The sequence below is a fragment of the Neofelis nebulosa genome, chromosome 14 (assembly GCF_028018385.1).
Source record: "Neofelis nebulosa isolate mNeoNeb1 chromosome 14, mNeoNeb1.pri, whole genome shotgun sequence".
Classification (NCBI taxonomy): Eukaryota; Metazoa; Chordata; class Mammalia; order Carnivora; family Felidae; genus Neofelis; species Neofelis nebulosa.
In genome coordinates, this window is record NC_080795.1 from 23348862 (window position 1) to 23368973 (window position 20112).

Consider the following 20112-nt stretch of genomic DNA (forward strand, 5'->3'; position numbering starts at 1 on the left):
TTTTTATATTCATGACCAAAAATTCAATTTGAAAGTCATACTATTTCAAAACAAGGGAAACACAAGACTCATAGATTGCTTAATTCGAATATTATAAAGTACTGAACTTCAGCATAAATTACTCACCCCAGGAAGCTTTCAGTTATTTAATCATTAAAAACATTATCATCTGTGAATATTTTTATATTTTGCTAATCAAGCAGCTGAAGTTAGCAATGAATACAGGGTCATCAGTAATTCTTGGACTTACCTAATAAAACTAAATTTTGAGTTTCTATCACATACAAGACAAAGTAAATATACTAATGCTTTGTATAAATAATCTTTAAAGATACACACTGAAGCGTTTTTGGAGGAAGTGATGTATCTGAGACTTCTTTCAAAATAATTCCAGAGGAGAGACAGATGGCAAACAAGGTAACTGTTGAAGCTGGTGGTGGGTATAGGGATGTTTACTATCTTATTTACTCTACTTTTTTGACAATTTGAAAAATCCATAATAAATAACACACAATGTAAATTATTACATCGTATTATTTTGAGTACCAAAAGAGGCTATTTAGTAAAACATATGTATATATGTTCCATATAACAAATTATACAAAGGAATCTAAGTTTTCGGAGAAAGTAGTAATCAGTGTAAATTCTATATACACTATTTTGCTTGAATTACACCTTCTGCAATATACATTTAAGACTCCGTTCATCACATACAAACATGGGCCCACTTATTGCAGCAGAGAAACTGGGGCTGGCAGAAAGCACCCACCAGGGGTGGGAGAGCCGGACACAAATGCACAACTGGCAGCCACGGCATAAGCAATCCATCAAGAGTCTATAATGCTCACTTCATATCTCATTTCTAAAGCGTTCAAGTGAAGCCGCTAAAGAGTATAAGGACAGGAACTATAACCAAGGTTAAGGGGAAAAATAAAGAGAGTGGAAGGACAGAGGAGGGAAAGAAGGAAAAGATAAGCATAAGAAAAACAGCAAAGCACAGTTAACATATTGAATAGTGAGTCCAATTAGTCCAAATCCCTAATTTAATACCAATACTCAGGGCAGAGGAAGAGAAAGGCAAGAATAAAGGGATTCTCTTTTCCTTCTTTCTTTCCTACAGGATTTTACCAAAGGATAAGTAAAATGCACAAACCTTAAGCATACAGATCCACACATTATTATACATGTAAACACTCAGTGCCCATCATTCAGATCAAGATAGGAACATTTCCATAACCCAGAAAGTTCCATCACGCCTTTTTCCAGGCAACACCCACCTCCCCGAGTTACCTATTCTGACTTCTGTCATCAGAGATTTGCCTGTTCTTCAAACCTGAACATGTATTGTTCTATCTTGCTTTTCACTCAACATAGAAATTTTGTCAAATATATCAGTATTTTAAACATTTTTTATCACTGAATAGTATTCCACTGAATAAATACATTAGTTTATCTATTCTGCTATGAATGGGGCATTTGAGTTGTTTCCAGTTGGGAACAAGTATAAAGCCACAATGTTTTAGCAGAGACATACACAGTAAGTTCTCAGGTATATGACTAGCAGTGGAATTGCTAGATCGCAGAGTAGGTTTATGGTTAACTTTATTAGAAATTGTGTAAAAGTTTCTAAAGACCTAACACCAACGAGCAGTCCATGCCTTTCAAAGTTTAAGTTTTTCTTCTTTCATAAAGATCGTAGTTTAATAACTAGCATGTTAATCAATCAGTTGTTAAGCTTTATGTCATTCCAAATTTGACTTGGCCATAATCATACAGACACAGATAGCATAAAGTTCAAAAAGAAAAAAAAGCTTAAAAGACCTCATCGTTTAAGTAGGGCAATAAATAAGAAACTGTGAGTTTAAAAAGCACCAGTAAGGTGATTTTAATGCACTAGTGGCATATAAATGTCCTCCCACCTATACCAAAATTGGGTGGTAAGCCAGGTAAAAGTATTATATTCATATCATTTGAATCAATAAATGATTTCATGTAAATTCTTCATTTGAATTTTTTTTTAATGTTTATTTATTTTTGAGACAGAGAGAGACAGAGCATGAACAGGGGAGGGGCAGAGAGAGAGGGAGACACAGAATCTGAAATGGGCTCCAGGCTCTGAGCTGTCAGCACAGAGCCCGACGCGGGGCTCGAACTCACAGACCGTGAGATCATGACCTGAGCCGAAGTCGGACGCTTAACCGACTGAGCCACCCAGGCGCCCCTAAATTCTTCATTTGAAAGTAAGGCTGGTATATTTTCTTCACCGAAATGCTAGACACTGGTCTGTGTGAAGGAGAGTGGAGAAGAAGCAGACAAGTGCACACCAGGCTGAAGAGGTTTCAACACTTAGAGCGAAGTATCCCCACCTGTTTAATAAAGAACCAGACTGGAATCTCTGCATGCACACAGCCTTTCTACCTACACAGAAACGCTTTCACAGAAAACAGTTAAAGAAGAACTTTAAAGTATGAGAACCTCCAAATAATAATTCTAAGTACCATTCCACCATGTGAGAGCTGCACCCAGGTTGCATAAAAATAATCATTACATAGAATCCTCATGTGTTACATGGCTGCAAGGTTGACACAGTCAACACAGAATCCATTTCTATCGGTTTTTCGGTATGTTAAAGGAAACTTCTGTATTTATCAGTGAAAAACAGAACAAGGTTAATTGATTATATATACAAACGTATATAACAACAATTGTGGATTCCTATTATGTGAAAAATGGGAGAAAAATGCCACAACTACTTTTCAAGGAGCTACATAATACTAACACTTCAGGAAACAGCTATGTAGGAAGTTAGAATAGTCCCTGGAGCACAGCAGTCACTCAAAAATATTCGTTCAAAGAATGAACTGATTAATCAACCAAGACGCCTTGAAGAAATGGCTGGTGCTGGGACCAGGACAAGGATAATATGAGATGCCTTTGGAATCTCTTACTGTGCCAGACAGTAAGAAATGTTCAAAGAAAACTGAGGAAACGCTAGAAGGACAGTGGAGTCAACCTGAAAGGTTCATACCACTGGCTAAGTCTGTGACAAATTGAGAACCAAAATAAATAATGATAGATTATAAACCAGTAAGCAAAACAGGAATCCAAGAGTCTATAGTGATATAAATAAATGAACAAACAGAAAAATGAGGGGAAAGAAAATTCTAGGGTAGAATGCCAACTAACAGATCTAAAATAAATGGAATTAAAATATCACCCTTTGAGACAGAATAAATTTCTGTTGTTTTAAACCACAAAAAGAGACAGACAGAAAGATAAAATCACCCTTTGGCACTCTTTAGAATATTAATTGATTCAGAAAAGAATCATCAATAGATGCCAAATCTGGTACGTGATACAAACTTTGATGAGAAACAGAATGTTTATATAGTCTCAAAGTTTTTCCTCAGAAAACACTAATTAAACCCTTATTAATTTCTTATTATATAATAAGAAAACATACTTATTAACTAACTTTACAATAGAGAACCCTACAAACATACTCTTCACCAAGTGACAAAAGTCATCACTAATGGGTCAAAAAATGGGGTGTGTCCTGCTATATATCACTGAGATAAAACTAGGTCACTGGGATATTCATGCTAAAAATGCATAAATCATGAGGAAGCACCAGATAAACTCAATCAAGGGGCATTCTACAAATGAGGTGGCCTGTACTGTTCAAAATGTCATGGTCATAAAAGATAAGAAGCTCTAAGGAACTATTCCACATTAAAGTAGAATGAAAAGAAACACTAAGTACATGATCCTGATTAGATCACAGGCCTACAAAGGATATTACTGGGACAATTAATGAACCAAAATGGAATCTTTGCATTACATGATAATACGAGATCAATGTTAACTTCCTGTCAGAAGAATGGCCATGTACTTGGGAAAAAATACTTTGAAGTACGAAGGGAAATGGGATCAAATGTCCACAACTTATTCTCAAATGGTTCAGAAATGTTAACAATTGGGGAATCTGGATGAAGTGTACAAAGGAGCTCTATGTACTCTTTTTACAAACTTTACATAAGTATGAACTCATTTCCAAAAAAGTTTATTTTTTTAAGCTTATTTGAGACAGAGACAGAGCACATGAGTGAGGGAGGGGCAGAGAGAGGGGGAAAGAGAGAGAGTATCCGAGGCAGGCTCTGCACTACAGAGCCCAGCACAGACTCAAACCCACAAACCGGGATATCATGACCTGAGCCAAAATCAAGAGCTGGATGCTTAACCAACTGAGCCACCCAGGCACCCCTGCATTTTTTTTTAACAGGAAAATTATTTCAACTGGCACTCGACAACAGAGATCTTAATACCAACAGACATATGAAAAGATGCTGACCATCATTAGTTACCAGGGAAATGCAAATTAAAACTACACTGAATTACTACTATACCCCCGAAGAATAGCTAAGAAATACACTATTATAGTCTGACATTATGTATTTGTATGTATTTCTTATGCATGTATGAACTTGGAAAGGGGCAAACTTTTTTTTTTTTTTTTAGACACAGGATTCCCTAAACTGGGGATGGGCAAAAACAGAGGAGGCTTTATTATGTTGCCCAGATTGGAGTGAAGTGGCTATTCACAAGCACAATCCCACTACTCTGACTTGTTCTGTTTCCAACCTGGGCTGGTTCACCCCACCGTAGGCAACCTGGTAGTCCCCTACTCCCAGGAGGTCACTATATCAATCCCACTGTACTATATCAGTGCAGACACTTGATTGGCATAGCACACTACAGCCCAGAACTTCTGGACTCAACCGGTCCTCCTGGCTCAGACTCCCAAGTAGCTGGGACTACAGGCACATAACACCTATATGCCTTATGTATGCTTTGGGGGTTTTGGGGTTTGGGTTTGTTTTTTTTTTTTTAATCATCCTGACCATTTGTGTTGTTGAAATTAAAAAATAAAAGATACTTAAATACAATGGAGAACATATGGGGCAAAAGCGAATCATAAAATTTAATGCTGAACTAAGTAGTGAGCTGAACAAAACATTTTGGGCACCCAAAAACACTTAAAAATGGGTATGTTCACAGTTCACAGCAACTGGCTTATAGGTAGGAGAGTGGTCAAAGTTTTTCCAGCTGAATGTCCAGGGAAATTCCCTCTTCAAGGACATCCTTTAATTGTTGTTCTAATTAACTATTCTTTCTGACCAAAACTGTGATAGTTTCCTTACTGTGTCTAACTGATGCCTCAATAGCTTTCTCATCGTTTCAATAGGTCTAGGAATAAAAGACTGATGTAAGAACAGTAGCTGAGATACCTGTCTTCTGTGTATGCTCATCAACTTCTGGTCTTAATTCATCTTCTGATTTGATTTATACATGAATACATGCATAACTCATGGCCCAACAGTTCCAATATTAGGTCCATCGCAACAAAAATGTATACATACAAGAATGTTGACGACAGTTTTATTTCTAAGAGCCCAAAACTGGAAACAATCCAAATGTCCATCAATAGTACAATGAAAAGTAGATTACACTCATGCAATAGAATACTATATAGCAATGAAACACTATAGTGTTAAATACAACATGGATGAGTCTCACAGATGTAACATTGAGAAAAACAAGCTATCACAAAAAAGTATAGTGTATGATTCCAACAAGCAGGCACAACAAGTTTAAGACAGATAAGCAGAACAGTGGCTTCCTCTGGAGTTGTTTAACCACTAGAAGGGGGAATGAGGGAGGCTTCTGGGGCACAGGTACTGGTAAAGTGTTCACAGTGCAAAAAACCATCAAGGTTCTACAACTGTAATTTGTGCACTTGCTGGTATGCAGTATTATGCTCTATTTTAAAACTTTACCTTCAAAAATCTACTCTATCAGCTCACTGAAACACTCAACAGCAGAAACTCATCTCCACTGATCTTTCGGACTCTCCTGTTTCCTTCTGACTCCTTGCTGGTTCACCTCCCAGTCTAATCCTCTACAGTGGATCTGACGCAGAGATGGGCACAGGCTGCTCTTGCTTCATACTATAAGCCCTGAAGAGCTTGTTCTCTAACATGGCTTCGTCGGCAATACTTGTGCTTCTGTTCCACTCCCACTGCCACTCCCAGTACTACTGCAGAGCAGAGGGTGTATAGTACTTCATGCACAGGAGTTTCTTTTCTTCTTTCTTCACCCATAATCTATGGTTTTCTAACTGATCTTGCTTTTAGCATTTTCCACCTTCAATCCACATACTAAACTGAACTTCCTAAAATGCCATTTTAAACACATCATCCAGTAGCTTGTAAACATTAACCTCCTAAACCATAGATAAAATTTAATCTCCCAAACCTGGCATTCAAGTTCATCACAGTTCAACCCTAATTTATCTCCAGTCTTATCTCTTCCTAGTCACCTACCTGATCTAATTAAAAAACAATTTTTTTTAAGCCAAATTTTTTTGGTTAAACCAAAAATTTTTTTAACCAATTTTTTTTTAACCAAACCCATAGTCCAGAGTCCTATTTCCAATGCCTCTCCTCAGAGTACTCCCTCCACCTAGAATATTCTTTCCTCACCTCTATACCTGTCTACTCTCCATTCAATTAGCAATAATCACGCCTCGGATAAACCTCATTGGCTACGATACTGCCACTGCACCAAGCTGTCTATGCTCCATTCAAACACCTTATCTTCCTTCAACTACTCTCATCCAAGTTTATCATTACTTGTAATACTGACGGCTGTTATTATTCACTTGGTACTTGATCTTTACCACTGATGTATATGCTTTATGTACACAGCTGTAAAATCTTCACAGAAAAGAAAAATGTTTTCTATCTCTTAAATATATAAAAGCAAACGCATAATACATAGAGGCAGTGGTGTGGCACTAATGATCAATCGGTAATCTGAAGAGATTTTTTAAAAATTATAAAAGGAAACAATCTCTTACTGACTTCAATACAGGTGTGTTTCTTTACTGTAGTAACATTTTGGTTTATTTAAGCTTGCTTAATAAATACTAAAATCAGCTGAACAGAAGCAAAAGGACTAGTAATAGGAAATTCATGGAGCTTTAAAAAGAGCAGTTCTTGAAAGGAGAGTCTGTGTCTACTTAGCACATGCCACATGAGAAAGAAAGAAATATCAGGCGATTATGAGCATAAGCACAGGAACTCCAGTTAATACATTACAGAGTCATTTTTGGCAGGAAAAAGTCTTTTTTTTTTTTTTTTACTCCATCATAAAAATACTTAAAGTGATATCTATTGCATAGATATAATACAATATAGACATACTGTATAGATATAATATCTACTGTATAGATAGTAATGTATAGAATTATTGAGTCACTATACTATACACCTGAAACTAATATAACACCATATGTTAACTAACTGGAATTAAAATTAAAAACTTAAAAAAAAAAAAAAAAAACTCAGTCATACTCTCTGGTCTTTGTATCCAAAGATCTTTTTGTCAACATTTAAAATGTAAATAATGCATCTTTGGAGTATCCACAAAGCAAATTTTTAATATAATTACAATGACGTTCCTCATTCTCTCACCTTTAATTATTATTCAGTTTTTTTCAGGTGAGCTATTAATACCTGTTAGCTATACAAGCAGCCTGCTGTAAAGAGAAGTACAGAGAATAACACATATAGAACACAACAACACAACAGAAGGAAACAAGTCACGGCCATACCTGGGTTATTATTAACATTACTTTTGGGTGGTTTCTGAACTGGTTTGGGAAGTGTAGATTCAGTCAAAGCTTTATTAGCAACAGCCTGTTGAGCCTTCTTTATACTGCTCCCTTCGGATTCCCATGTCTGCTCACCAAGACTCAGTTGCACTGAGAACATCTTCGAAAAACATAAAGAGACAAAGAAAACATTAAATTTTTTCACAAAATAAAATATGCTGTCTGAGAGAAAAACTGATACACCACAGAATCAAAATTTTAGAGCTAGAGGTGACCTTACAGATTATTTGCAACAAAAATCTTATTCTACCAGTGAAATAATTTTAAGAGATTTACCAGATTCTGTTCTATCCTATTTGAAGGCTTAGTGGCAGCTCTAAGTGTGCATTTTGGGTAGAATAAATCAAGAAGAAATCATTTCCCTAAATAGATTCATATTGTTAATCATTCAAACAGTCCTCAAAAAAACAGCAGAATAAAGAATAAGAGAAACTGTAAGAAAATCCACAAGGCCCTGTCTCTGTAACACTTACAAAATCTAATTCCTTAAATTTTATACTTAATACAATCTAGTCAAAAACCAGGCAACCTTACTGAATATTGTGTCACCAGGAAACTCTCAATCTTCCACAACCAACATTTAACCAGTCACCAAATTCTGTTAATTTTAATGTCATAAGTAGTTCTCAAATGTCTCTCTAAAAAAAAAAAAAAAAAAAACAAAAAAACCCTCAAATCCAACACCCCAACTTCAGGCTAAAAACCTTTAATTTTTCCCATTCTAGCATGGCACAAAAGTTCTATCTGTCCATCTTCATTTCATACCTACTCTTTCCCTTGCCATCCAAACATTCCATCCACACCATTATTTCCATACAAACCCAAAACTTACTCACCTTTAAAATGGAGGATTAAGTTATAAAATACACACATAATCTGCTGTTTTACTCCACAGATAGCTTACTAATTTGTAGGAATACAAAGTAGTAAAAAATATATGTGTATTACAATTACTAAGAAATAAATGTGTATTTGTAGAAAGGAGGTCAGGTAGAAAGTACCCTAACCAACTGATTAAAGTCAGCATCATCCATAATCACACAAACGGTATCATGTACCTCCTGATACGACCCAATGAGAACTATTTGGTATTCCTGGCCAAAAATGTTTAGCCTGAATCTAATCATAGGGGGAAAATCAGACAAACCTAGATAATGGCATATATTCTACATGACAAATGGCCTCAACTCTTCAAAAATGTCAATGTCATGAAAGGAAAAAAACACAACAAAAGAATGCCATAATCTGGATTTGTCTGGTTTTTCACCCTATGATTGGTCTGTATGATTTAAACTCTCCTGCCTCCTGATCTTGTAGATGTCACTATTTTCCTAGGCTCACAGGCAAGACACCTTTGAGTGGTCTTACTTATCTCCTCCATTTCTCTCATCATTCTTTCCTGCAAACAACTATCAAACTACTGATTCAACTTCAAAAATATTTTTCAGATTTGGCCTCCTCTCTTTATACTTTTTGCCAATGTCTTGGCAAAGAATATCAACCTCTCTCTCCTAAACTACTATGAGACCATCCTAACATCATTCTCTTAACATAAGACTTTCCCATTCACACTATCCTCCTTACCACCATCAACATAAACACTCTATAAAATACAAATGTATCCAAGTCAATCCTCTGCTTTTCAGAAACTTCTCTACAGAATCCCACCAGATTATTATACATCTAAAACTAATACAATGTTATATGTCAACTATATCTCAATAAAACTGGAAAAAATTAAAAGAACCCCAATAATTTCCAGTAGGAATCATGGGACGCACTGTTTATGAGTTTAAGTGGTAGCTTCACCATTTACTATATACAAAGTTAAGAAAATGACTTATTCTTTGTTTCCTTACTTCTTTAGTAAAATGGCACTAAAAAGAACACATAGGATTGTTGTGAAAATTTTAAAAAAATGACGTAAATGCCCCCATTAGAAAGGTAGAGACTGTCAAAAGCAAAATCCAACCACATGCTACCTACAAATACTGCATTTCAACTATGAAGACGCAGTTTAGTCCTCGCTTCAGCAGCACATATACTAAAATTGGAACAATACAGAGAAGATTAAAGATTAGCATGGCCCCTGCAAGGATGACATAGTTTAAAAGCAATGGGATAGAAAAAAAAAAAAAAATGTGCCATGCTAACATATCAAAGAAAAGTCAGAATGGCCATATTAATATCAAAGTAGATTTCAGAGTAAAGATTAATACCAAGGATAACAAAGTTTATTTCATGATAAATGGGCCAATTAATCAAGAAGACATAACAATTTTAAACATTTAGTCAACTAGTAACACAGCTTTAAAATATATGAAGCAAAAACTAGTAGAACTGCAAAGAAGTTGAAAATGCACAATTTACATCAGAAATTCAATGCCTTCTCCTCTTAATAAGTGATATAACAATTAACAAGTACATCTGTCCTCTATTTCTCACAAAACATTCACCAAGAAATAAAATATTCTGGACCATAAAACAAGTCTCAATAAATTCAAAGGATTCAAGTGATGCAAAGTATGTTCTCAGACCACAATGGAATTAAGTTATAAACTAATAACAGAAAAATCTCTGGAAAATTTCCAAACATTTGGAAACTAAATAACACATTTCTAAATAAAGGGTAAAAGATTAAATCAAAAGGGAATTTAAAAGGTATTTTAAACTGAACAAAAATGAAAACACCACATCTTGGAAAGTAACACTAAAACAGTACTAAGAGGAAATTTCTAGCACCAAATACCTATTCTAGAAAAGACATAAGGTCTCAAATAAGTTAGCTTTAGCTTTAATCTTATGAAACTAGAAAAAGAAGAGCAAATCAAATCTGAAGTTAACAGGAAAAAAAAAGTAATAAAGATAAAAGCAAACATTAACGAAATATAAAATAAACTCTATAAAACCAAGAGCTGGTTCACTGCAGAGGTCAACAAAATTGGTAAACCTATAAACAGACTAATCTTGGAAAAAAAAAAAAAAAGACATAAATTACCAGTATCAGGAAATGAGAGAAGTGATATCACCCCAGATTCTTAAAATAATAAAAGATAAAAAGGGAGTATTTTTAACAATTTCATGCCAATAAACTTAACAACTTAAATTCTGTGAAAGACACAATTATTAAGCTTATTCAAGAAGAAATAAGTAACCTGAATAGCACTATATATGTTAAAGAAACTGAATCTGCAGTTTAAAATCTTTCCACAAACAACAACAACAACAACAAAAACCTCCAGGTCCAGATAGTTTTAATGACAAATTATACTAAGTGTTTAAGAAAGAAATAATAACAATTCCCACAAACTCTTCCCAAAAATTGAAGGAGGAACACTCCTCAACTTATTCTATGAAGCCAGGATTACTTGAATACTAAAGTCAGAGTAAGATACTATTAAGAAAAACAGTATAAACCAAAACTACAGACCAATATCTCTCATAAAGATAAATGTAAAAATCCTTCAGAAAATATTAACAAGGAATGCAGACAGGTGCAGCTTCTCTGGAAACAGGTTCTTCAAAAGGTTAAAAGTAGAACTACCCTATGATCCAGCAATTGCACTACTAGGTAATAACCCAAAGAATTAAAAAAATACTAATTCAAAGAGATACATGTACCCTAATGTTTACAGCAGCATTATACATACAATAGCTAAATTATGGAAACAACTCAAGTTTCCATCGACTGATGAATGGATAAAGAAGATGTGGCATGAAGGGAAGACCCAAAAGGTGAGCTACAGATCTCTCAACAGAAACTTGGCAAGCCAGAAGGGAGTGGCATGATATATTCAACATGCTGAATGGGAGAAATCTGCAGCCAAGAATACTCTATCCAGCAAGGCTACCATTCAGAATAGGAAAGATGAAGATTTCCCAGACAAACAAAAACTAAAAGAGTTTATGACCACTAAACCAGCCCTGCAAGAAATGTTAAAGGGAATTCTCTAAGTGGAAAGGAAAAACCAAAAGTGACAAAGACAAGAAAGGAACAGAGAAAATCTCCAGAAACAAAGACAAAACAAGTAATAAAATGGTACTAAATACATATCTATCAATAATTCTTCTGAGGTAAATGGACTAAATGTTCCAATCATAAGACACAGGGAGTCAGAATGAATAAGAAAACAAGACCCATTTATATGCTATACACAAGAGACTCATTTTAGACCTAAATACACCTGTGGACTGAAAGTGAGGGGATGGAGAAACACTTATCATGCAAATGGACTTGACTATATCATAATAAAGGGGATTACCCAACAAGAAGATTTAGTAATTTTAAATATTTATATATCCAACATGGAACCACCTAAATATATAAAACAATAACAAACATAAAGAAACTCATTGATAATAAAACAATAATAGTAGAGGACATTAACACCCAACTTACATCAACAGATAAATCACATAAGCAGAAAATCAACAAGGAAATGTGACGTTGAATAATACCCTGGACCAGATGGACTTCACAGATATATTCAGAACATCCCATCCTAAAGCAGTAGGATGCACATTATTTTCTTTTCTTGTTTTTCTTCAAGTAAGCTCCATGCCCATCATGGGGCCCAACAGTGGGCTTCAACTCAAGACCCTGAAATCAAGACCTGAGCTGAGATAAAGAGCGGACACTTAACCAACTGAACCATACAGGAGCTTCCAAATACACATTCTTTTCAAGTGCACATAGGATATTCTCCAGAATAGATCACATAATTGATCACAAATCAGGCCTCAACAAGTACAAAAAGAATGAGATCATACCATGCATATTTTCTGACCAAAATACTATGAGGTCAAACACAAGAAAAACCGGCAAGAGTACAAAGTCATTCTTCTAAATAATGAATGGGTCAACCAGGAAATCAAAAAAGAAATTAAAAATACATGGAAACAAATGAAAATGAAAACACAATGTCCCAAAACCTTTGGGATTGAGCAAAAGTAGTCACAAGAGGGAAGTATATAGCAATACAGTCCTACTTCACGAAGCAAGAAAAATCTAACATAAATAACCTAAGCTTACACCTAAAGGAGCTAGAAAAAGAAAAACAAATGAAGCTTAAAGCCAGCAGAAGAAGGGAAATAACAAAGTTTAGAGCAAAAATTAAATGATATAGAAACTAACAGATCAATGAAACCAGGAGCTGTTTCTTTGAAAAATTAATAGAATTGATAAATCTCTAGCCTGACTTATCAAAAAGAGAAAGAACACAAATAAATAAAATCACAAATGTGAGAAGAAAAAGCACAACCAATGTCACAGAAATACAGTTATAAGAGAATATTATAGAAACTATATGCCAACAAGTTGGACAACCTGGAAAAAAAGGATATATTCCTACAAACATATAAACTACCAAAACAGAAACAGGAAGAAATAGAAAACTTGAACAGACTGATACCCAGCAAAGAAACTGAATCAGTAATCAAAAATCTCCCAACAAACAAAAGTTCAGGGCCAAATGGCTTCACAGGGGAATTCTACCAAACATTTAAAGAACAGTTAATACCTATTCTCAAACTATTCCAAAGAAAAAGAAATGAAAGGAAAACTTCCAAATTCATTCTATGAGGCCAGCATTACCCTGACACCAAAACCAGACAAAGACTCCACGAAAAAAGAACTACAGGCCAATATCCCTGATGAACACTGATGCAAAATTCTCAATAAAATACTATCAAATTGTGTTTTGTCCAACAGTACCTTAAAAGAATCCTTCACCATGATCAAGTGAGATTTATTCCCATTTGCAAGTGTGGTTCAATATCCATAAACCAAGCAATGTGATACACCATATTAATTAAAGGATAAGAACCGGGGCGCTTGGGTGGCTCAGTCAGTTAAGCGTCAGACTTCAGCTCAGGTCATGATCTCACAGTTTGTGAGTCTGAGCCCCTCATTGGGCTCTGTGCTGATCGCTCAGAGTCTGGAGCTTGGTTTGGATTCTGTGTCTCCCTGTCTGCCCCTCCCCCATTCTCACTCTGTCTCTGTCTCTCTCTAAAAATAAACAAACATAATAACAAACAAACAAATAAATAAATGGATAAGAACCATATGATCCTCTCAAGAGATGCAGAAAAAGCATTTTATAAAGTACAATATCCATTCATGATAAAAAAAAAAACCTCAACAAAGTAAGGTTAGAGAGAACATACTGAGAACATACCTCAACATAATAAAGACCACAGTTAATATCATACTTAATGGGGTAAAACTGAGCTTTTCCTCTACTTTCAGGAACAAGTCAGAGATGTCCATTCTCACCATTGTTATTTAACATAGTAGTAGAAGTCCTAGCCTCAGCAATCAGACAACACAAAGAAATAAAATGTATCCAAATCAGCAAAGAAGTCAAACTTTCAGTATTTCCAGATGACATGATACTCTACATGAAAAATCCAAAAGACCCCCCCCCACCCCAGAACTTGCTAGAACTGATACACAAATTCAGTAAAATTACAGAATACAAAATCAACATACAGAAATCTGTTGCATTTCTATACACCAAAATGAAGCAGCAGAAGGAGAAATCAAGGAATCAATCCCATTTACAATTGCACCAAAAAACAAAAACTTAACCAAAGAGGTAAAAAAGATCTGGACTCTGAAAACTATAAAACAATGATGAAAGAAACTGAAGATTACACAAAGAGATGGAAAAACATTCCATGCTCATGCACTGGAAGAGTAAATATTGTTAAAATACCTGTACTACCCCAAGCAATCTACACATTTAATGTAATCCTTATCAAAATAACCACAGCATTTTTCACAGACTTACAACAAATAATCCTAAAATTTGTATGGAACCACAAAAGACCCCAAATAGCCAAAGCCACCTTGGGGAAAAAAAAAAACAACAACAACAAAGCTGGAGGCATCACAATTCCAGACTTAATGCTACATTATAAAGCTGCAGTGATCAAGACAGTACGGTACTAGCACAAATATAGACACAAAGATCAATAGAACAGAATAGAAAACCCAGAAATGAACCCACAATGGTATGGCCAATCTTCAACAAAGCAGGAAATAATATCCAATGGAAAAAAGTCTCTTCAACAAACGGTGCTGGTGAAACTGGACAGTAACATGCAAAAGAATCAAACTGGATCATGTTCTTATATCATACAAAAAAAAATAAATTCAAAATGGATGAAAGACTTAAATATGAGACAGGAAACCATTAAAATCCGAGAGAAGAATACAGGTAATAACCTCTTTGATATTGGCTGTAGCAAGTTCTCACTAGATAGGTCTCCTGAAGCAAGGGAAACAAGAGCAAAAATCAACTATTGGGACTTCACCAAAATTAAAAGCTTCTGCACAGCAAAGGAAACAAAACAAAACTAAAAGGTAACCTATGGAATGGAAGAAAATATTTGCAAATGACCTGATAAAGAACTAATATCCAAAATCTATAAATAACTTGTAAAACTCAACACCGAAAAACAAATAATCCAGTTTAAAAATGGGCAAAAGATGGGCACCTGGGTGGCTCAGTCAGTTTAGCGTCTGACTTTGGCTCAGGTCATGATCTCGCCATTTGTGAGTTCAAGTCCTGTGTCTGGCTCTATGCTGACAGCTCAGAGCCTGGAGCCTGCTTCGGATTCTGTGTCTCCCTCTCTTTCTGTCCTTCCCCTGCTCGTGCTCGCTCTCTCTCTGTCTCTGTCTCTCTCTCTCTCTCAAAAGTAAATAAACATTAAAAAAAAATTTTTTTAATGGGCAAAAGACATAGACATTTTTCCAAAGAAGACATACAGATATGAAGTGAAATATCACTTCACACCAGTTAGAACAGCTAAGATTAACAACACAGGAAACAACAGGTATTGGATGTGGAGAGGATGTGGAGAAAGGGGAATCCTCTCACACTGTTGGTGGGAATGCAAACTAGTGCAGCCACTCTGGAAAACAGTATGGAGGTCCCTCAATTAAAAAAAGAACTACCCTACAATCTAGCAACTGAACTATTAGGTATTTACCCAAATGACACAAAAATACTGATTCGCAGGGGCATATGCACCCCAATGTTTGCAGCAGCATTATCAACAATAGCCAAATTATGGAAAGAGCCTACGTCCATCAACTGATGAATGGATAAAGAAGATGTGGTATATATATAATGGAATATCAGTCATCAAACAGAATGAAATCTTGTCATTTGCAACAATGTGGATGGCGCTAGGGTGTATTATGCTAAGTGAAATAAATCAGTCAGAAAAAGACAAATACCATATGATTTCACTCATATGTAGAATTTAAGAAACAAAACAGAGGAACATAGGGGAAAGAAAAAGCAAGGCAAATCATAAAAGACAGTCTTAACCACAGAGAATAAACTGAGGGTTGCTGGAGGGGAGATGGACAGGAGGATGGGCTAAATGGGCGATAGATATTTAGAAAGACACTTGTTGATGGGGCCCCTCGGTGGGTCAGTCGGTTGAGCGTCCAACTTCAGCTCAGGTAATGATCTCGATATTCGTGGGTTCGAGACCCATATCAGGTTCTGTGCTGACAGCTCAGAGCCTGGAGCCTGCTTCAGATTCTGTGTCTCCCTCTCTATCTGCCCATCCTCCCCTCCCCGCTCATGCTCTGTCTCCCTCTCTATTTTTTTTAAAAAGTTTTATAATAAAATAAATAGATAAATAAAGAGAAAGACATTTGTTAAGGTGCCTGGGTGGCTCAGTCATTTGAGTGTCCTACTTTGACTCAGGTCATTATCTCACGGTTCATGAGTTTGAGCCCCACATCAGGCTTGCTGCTGTCTGTGCAGAGTCTGCTTCAGATCCTCTGTCCCCTCTCTCTGCCCCTCCCCGACTCATTCTCTCTCTCCTGTCTCTCTCTCTCCCTCTCTCAAAAATAAACATTAAAATTTTTTTAATATTTTAATAAAAAAATCTTTAAAATGTTTTTAATTTTAATTAAAAAAGAAAAAAAAGAAGGGCACTTATGATAAGCATTGAATGTTATATGTAAGTGATGAACCACTAAATTCTACTCCTGAAACTAATATTACACTATATGTTAACTAACTAGAATTTAAATTAAAACTTGAAACGGAAAAAAACCCCAAAAAAACAGAACTACCCTACAATCTAGCAATTGCACCATTAGATGCAATCTCTACCCAAAGGATACAAAATACTTATTCAAAAGGATACATGCACCCAATGTTCATAGCAGCATTATCAACAATAGCCAAAGTATGGAAAGAGCTGAAATGTCCACTGAGTGGTGAATAAAGAAGATGACAGATAAAGATATTGATACAGATACAGATATATAGATGTAGATATAGATATAGACATAGATTTAGATTTAGATGATATAGATATAGATGTAGATATAGATGTAGATACACACACATATACATACATACATACAATAGAGTCTTATTCAGCCATAAAAAGGAATGAAATCTTGCCACTTGCAAAGACCCGGATGGAGCTACAGAGTATTATGCTAAGCAAAATAAGTCAGAGAAAGACAAATATCACATGATTTCACTCATGTGGAATTTAAGAAACTAAACAAATGGGGCGCCTGGGTGGCGCAGTCGGTTAAGCGTCCGACTTCAGCCAGGTCACGATCTCGCGGTCCGTGAGTTCGAGCCCCGCGTCAGGCTCCGGGCTGATGGCTCGGAGCCTGGAGCCTGTTTCCGATTCTGTGTTTCCCTCTCTCTCTGACCCTCCCCCGTTCATGCTCTGTCTCTCTCTGTCTCAAAATAAATAAACGTTAAAAAAAAAAAGAAAAAGAAACTAAACAAATGAATAAGGGTGGGGGGAAGAAAAGAAAAAGTGAGGTAAACCAAGAAACAGACTCTTAACTATAGAGAACTGATGGTTACCAAAAGGGAGGTGGGTAGGGGGATGGGTAAAATAGGCGATGGGGAGTAAGTAGTGCACTTGTTGTGATGAGTAGGTGTTGTATGGAAGTGTAGAATCACTATACTGTATACCTGAAACTAATATTATACTGTATTTTAACTAACTGGAATTTAAATAAAAACTTAAAAATATACATATATATTAACAAATGGAATCCATCAATATAGAAATGAGATTATAACTAAGTATTTTAATACATTATAACTAGGTGTTTTATCCCAGGAATTCAAGGGTAGATTCTACATCTGAGAATCAATCAATGTAATTCACCACATTGAGATTAAAAACAGAAAAACCATATATTACCATCTCAATCAATGCAGAAGAACCAACATGACAAAAATCAACATCTATTCATGTTAAAAACTCTCAGTAAATATTAAGTAGAAAGGAATTCTTCAATCTGATACAAAGCATCTACAAAAAAAAAAAAAAAAAGGCACACCTAACATCATAATTAATGGGGGGAAACTGCAATATTGCCCATAAGATCAAGAAGTTAGAGATACCTGCTCTAACCACTTCTATTCAACATTGCACTATAAATTCTAACCAATCCAATCAGGCAAGAGAAATAAATAAAAGACATTAAGATTGGAAAGTAGGATTTAAAGTTGTCTTTATTCAAAATGACATGTGGAACCACCAATAAAATCTTTTAAAAAAAATTTTTTAAGGCTACTAGAACTGATAAATGAGGTTAGTTCAGAGTATAGTACATCAATCATACACAAAAACTGGTGTCTTTTTATATGGTAGCAAAATCAGTAAGAACAATTAGAAATTGAAATTTTAAAAGATGTGGTTTATATATACAATGGAATACTACTTGGCAATGATAAAGAATGAAATCTTGCCATTTGCAACAATGTGGATGGAACTGGAGGGTATCATGCTGAATGAAATAAGTCAGTCAGAGAAGGACACATATCATAAGTTTTCACTCATATGTGGAATTTGAGAAACTTTACAGAAGACCATGGGGGAAGGGAAGGGGAAAAAAATAGTTTCAAACAGACAGGGAGGTAAACCTTAAAAGACTCTTAAATACAGAGAAACAAACTGAGGGTTGATGAGGGGAGGTGGGGGAGGGGAGAAATGGGTGATGAGCATTGAGGAGGGCACTTGTTGGGATGAGCACTGGATGTTGTATGTAACCAATGAATTATGGGAATCTACTCCTGAAACCAAGAGCACACTATATACACTGTATGTTAGCTAACTTGACAATAAATTATATTTTAAAACAATCAAATTAAATCAATCAAATGTCAACATCAAAAGAAAGAAAGAAATTGAAATTTTAGGGGCACCTGGGTGGCTCAGTCAGTTAAGCATCTGACTTCGTCTTAGGTCATGATCTCACGGTTCATGAGTTCGAGCCCCGCATTGGGCTCTGTGCTGACAGCTCAGACCCTGGAGCCTGCTTTGGATTCTGTGTCTCCCTCTCTCTCTCTGCCCCACCCCTGCTTGCGCTCTGTCTCTGTCTGTCTCTCAAAAATGAATATTAAAAAAAAAAATTTTAAAGAAATTGAAATTTTTAAAATAGCATCAAAAATATGAAATATTTAAGCATAAACCTAAAGACATAAAATACCTGTCTACTGAGAACTACAAATATTGTTGAAAGAAATTAAATAATGTCTAGATAAATGAGAGGTACTTTGTTCACAGGTTGGAAGACTCAATTTTTCTACCATGTTAATTTGCCCCAAACTGAGCTACAGATTCACAGCAGTTCTATTCACAATCCCAGCAGGGTGTTTCATAGAACAGACAAGCTGACTTTAAATTCATATAAAAATGCAAAGAAACAATTCTGAAAAAGAAGAACCAAATTAGAGGGATAATACTACCAGATTTCAAGAATTAGAAAACCACAGCAAACAAAACACAGCATTTGCATAAAGATGAGAAAACAAATCAACAGAATAGAACAGACTCCAGAAATAAACATCTATACGGACAGCTGATTTTTGACAAAAGTGCAAAAGTGACCAGTGAAGAAAGGGTAATCTCATCAACAACTGGACGTGCATCTACAAAGAAATAAATAAGCCTTCTTCCATATCTCACATGGCATACAAAAAGCAACACAAAACGGCAATTAGATCTAAATGTAAGACCTAAATGTCAAACCTAAAGTGATAAAATATCTAGGAAAAAATGTCATGAAAATCTTATGATCTTTGATGAGCCAAAGATTTCTTGGACATGAGGCCAAAAGCACAATCTATACAGAGAACAAATGAAGAAACTGGGATTCATCAAAATTAACAACTACTGCTCTTCAAAAGACACTGTTAAAAAAAGAAAAGATAAACCACAGAGTAGGAGGAAATATTTGCCAAACATATATCTAAAAAAGGACTTGTATCCACAATATCCAAAAAGAAACATCATCAGAGAAGACACCAGAGTAGGAAGCTCCAATAAAGGCAAAGTGCCTGTCACATAGCAAACACTCAATAGATATT

General features: G+C 35.5%; 1 protein-coding gene and 2 pseudogenes across 15 annotated transcripts in view; 1 reads left to right on the top strand and 2 right to left on the bottom strand.

The window, feature by feature from the left end:
• The window catches only part of STAU2 (staufen double-stranded RNA binding protein 2), a 309584-nt gene that overhangs the window by 249368 nt on the left and 40104 nt on the right, over window positions 1-20112 (bottom strand). For all 15 annotated transcript variants that reach the window (XM_058699866.1, XM_058699864.1, XM_058699865.1 and 12 more), the window contains one exon: window positions 7676-7835. In XM_058699866.1, the coding sequence (XP_058555849.1) occupies window positions 7676-7835 (160 nt within the window). The remainder of the gene's footprint in view (window positions 1-7675; window positions 7836-20112) is intronic.
• On the bottom strand, window positions 6564-6630 carry LOC131495183 (U4 spliceosomal RNA; annotated as a pseudogene).
• LOC131495208 (U6 spliceosomal RNA) lies at window positions 9756-9868 on the top strand (annotated as a pseudogene).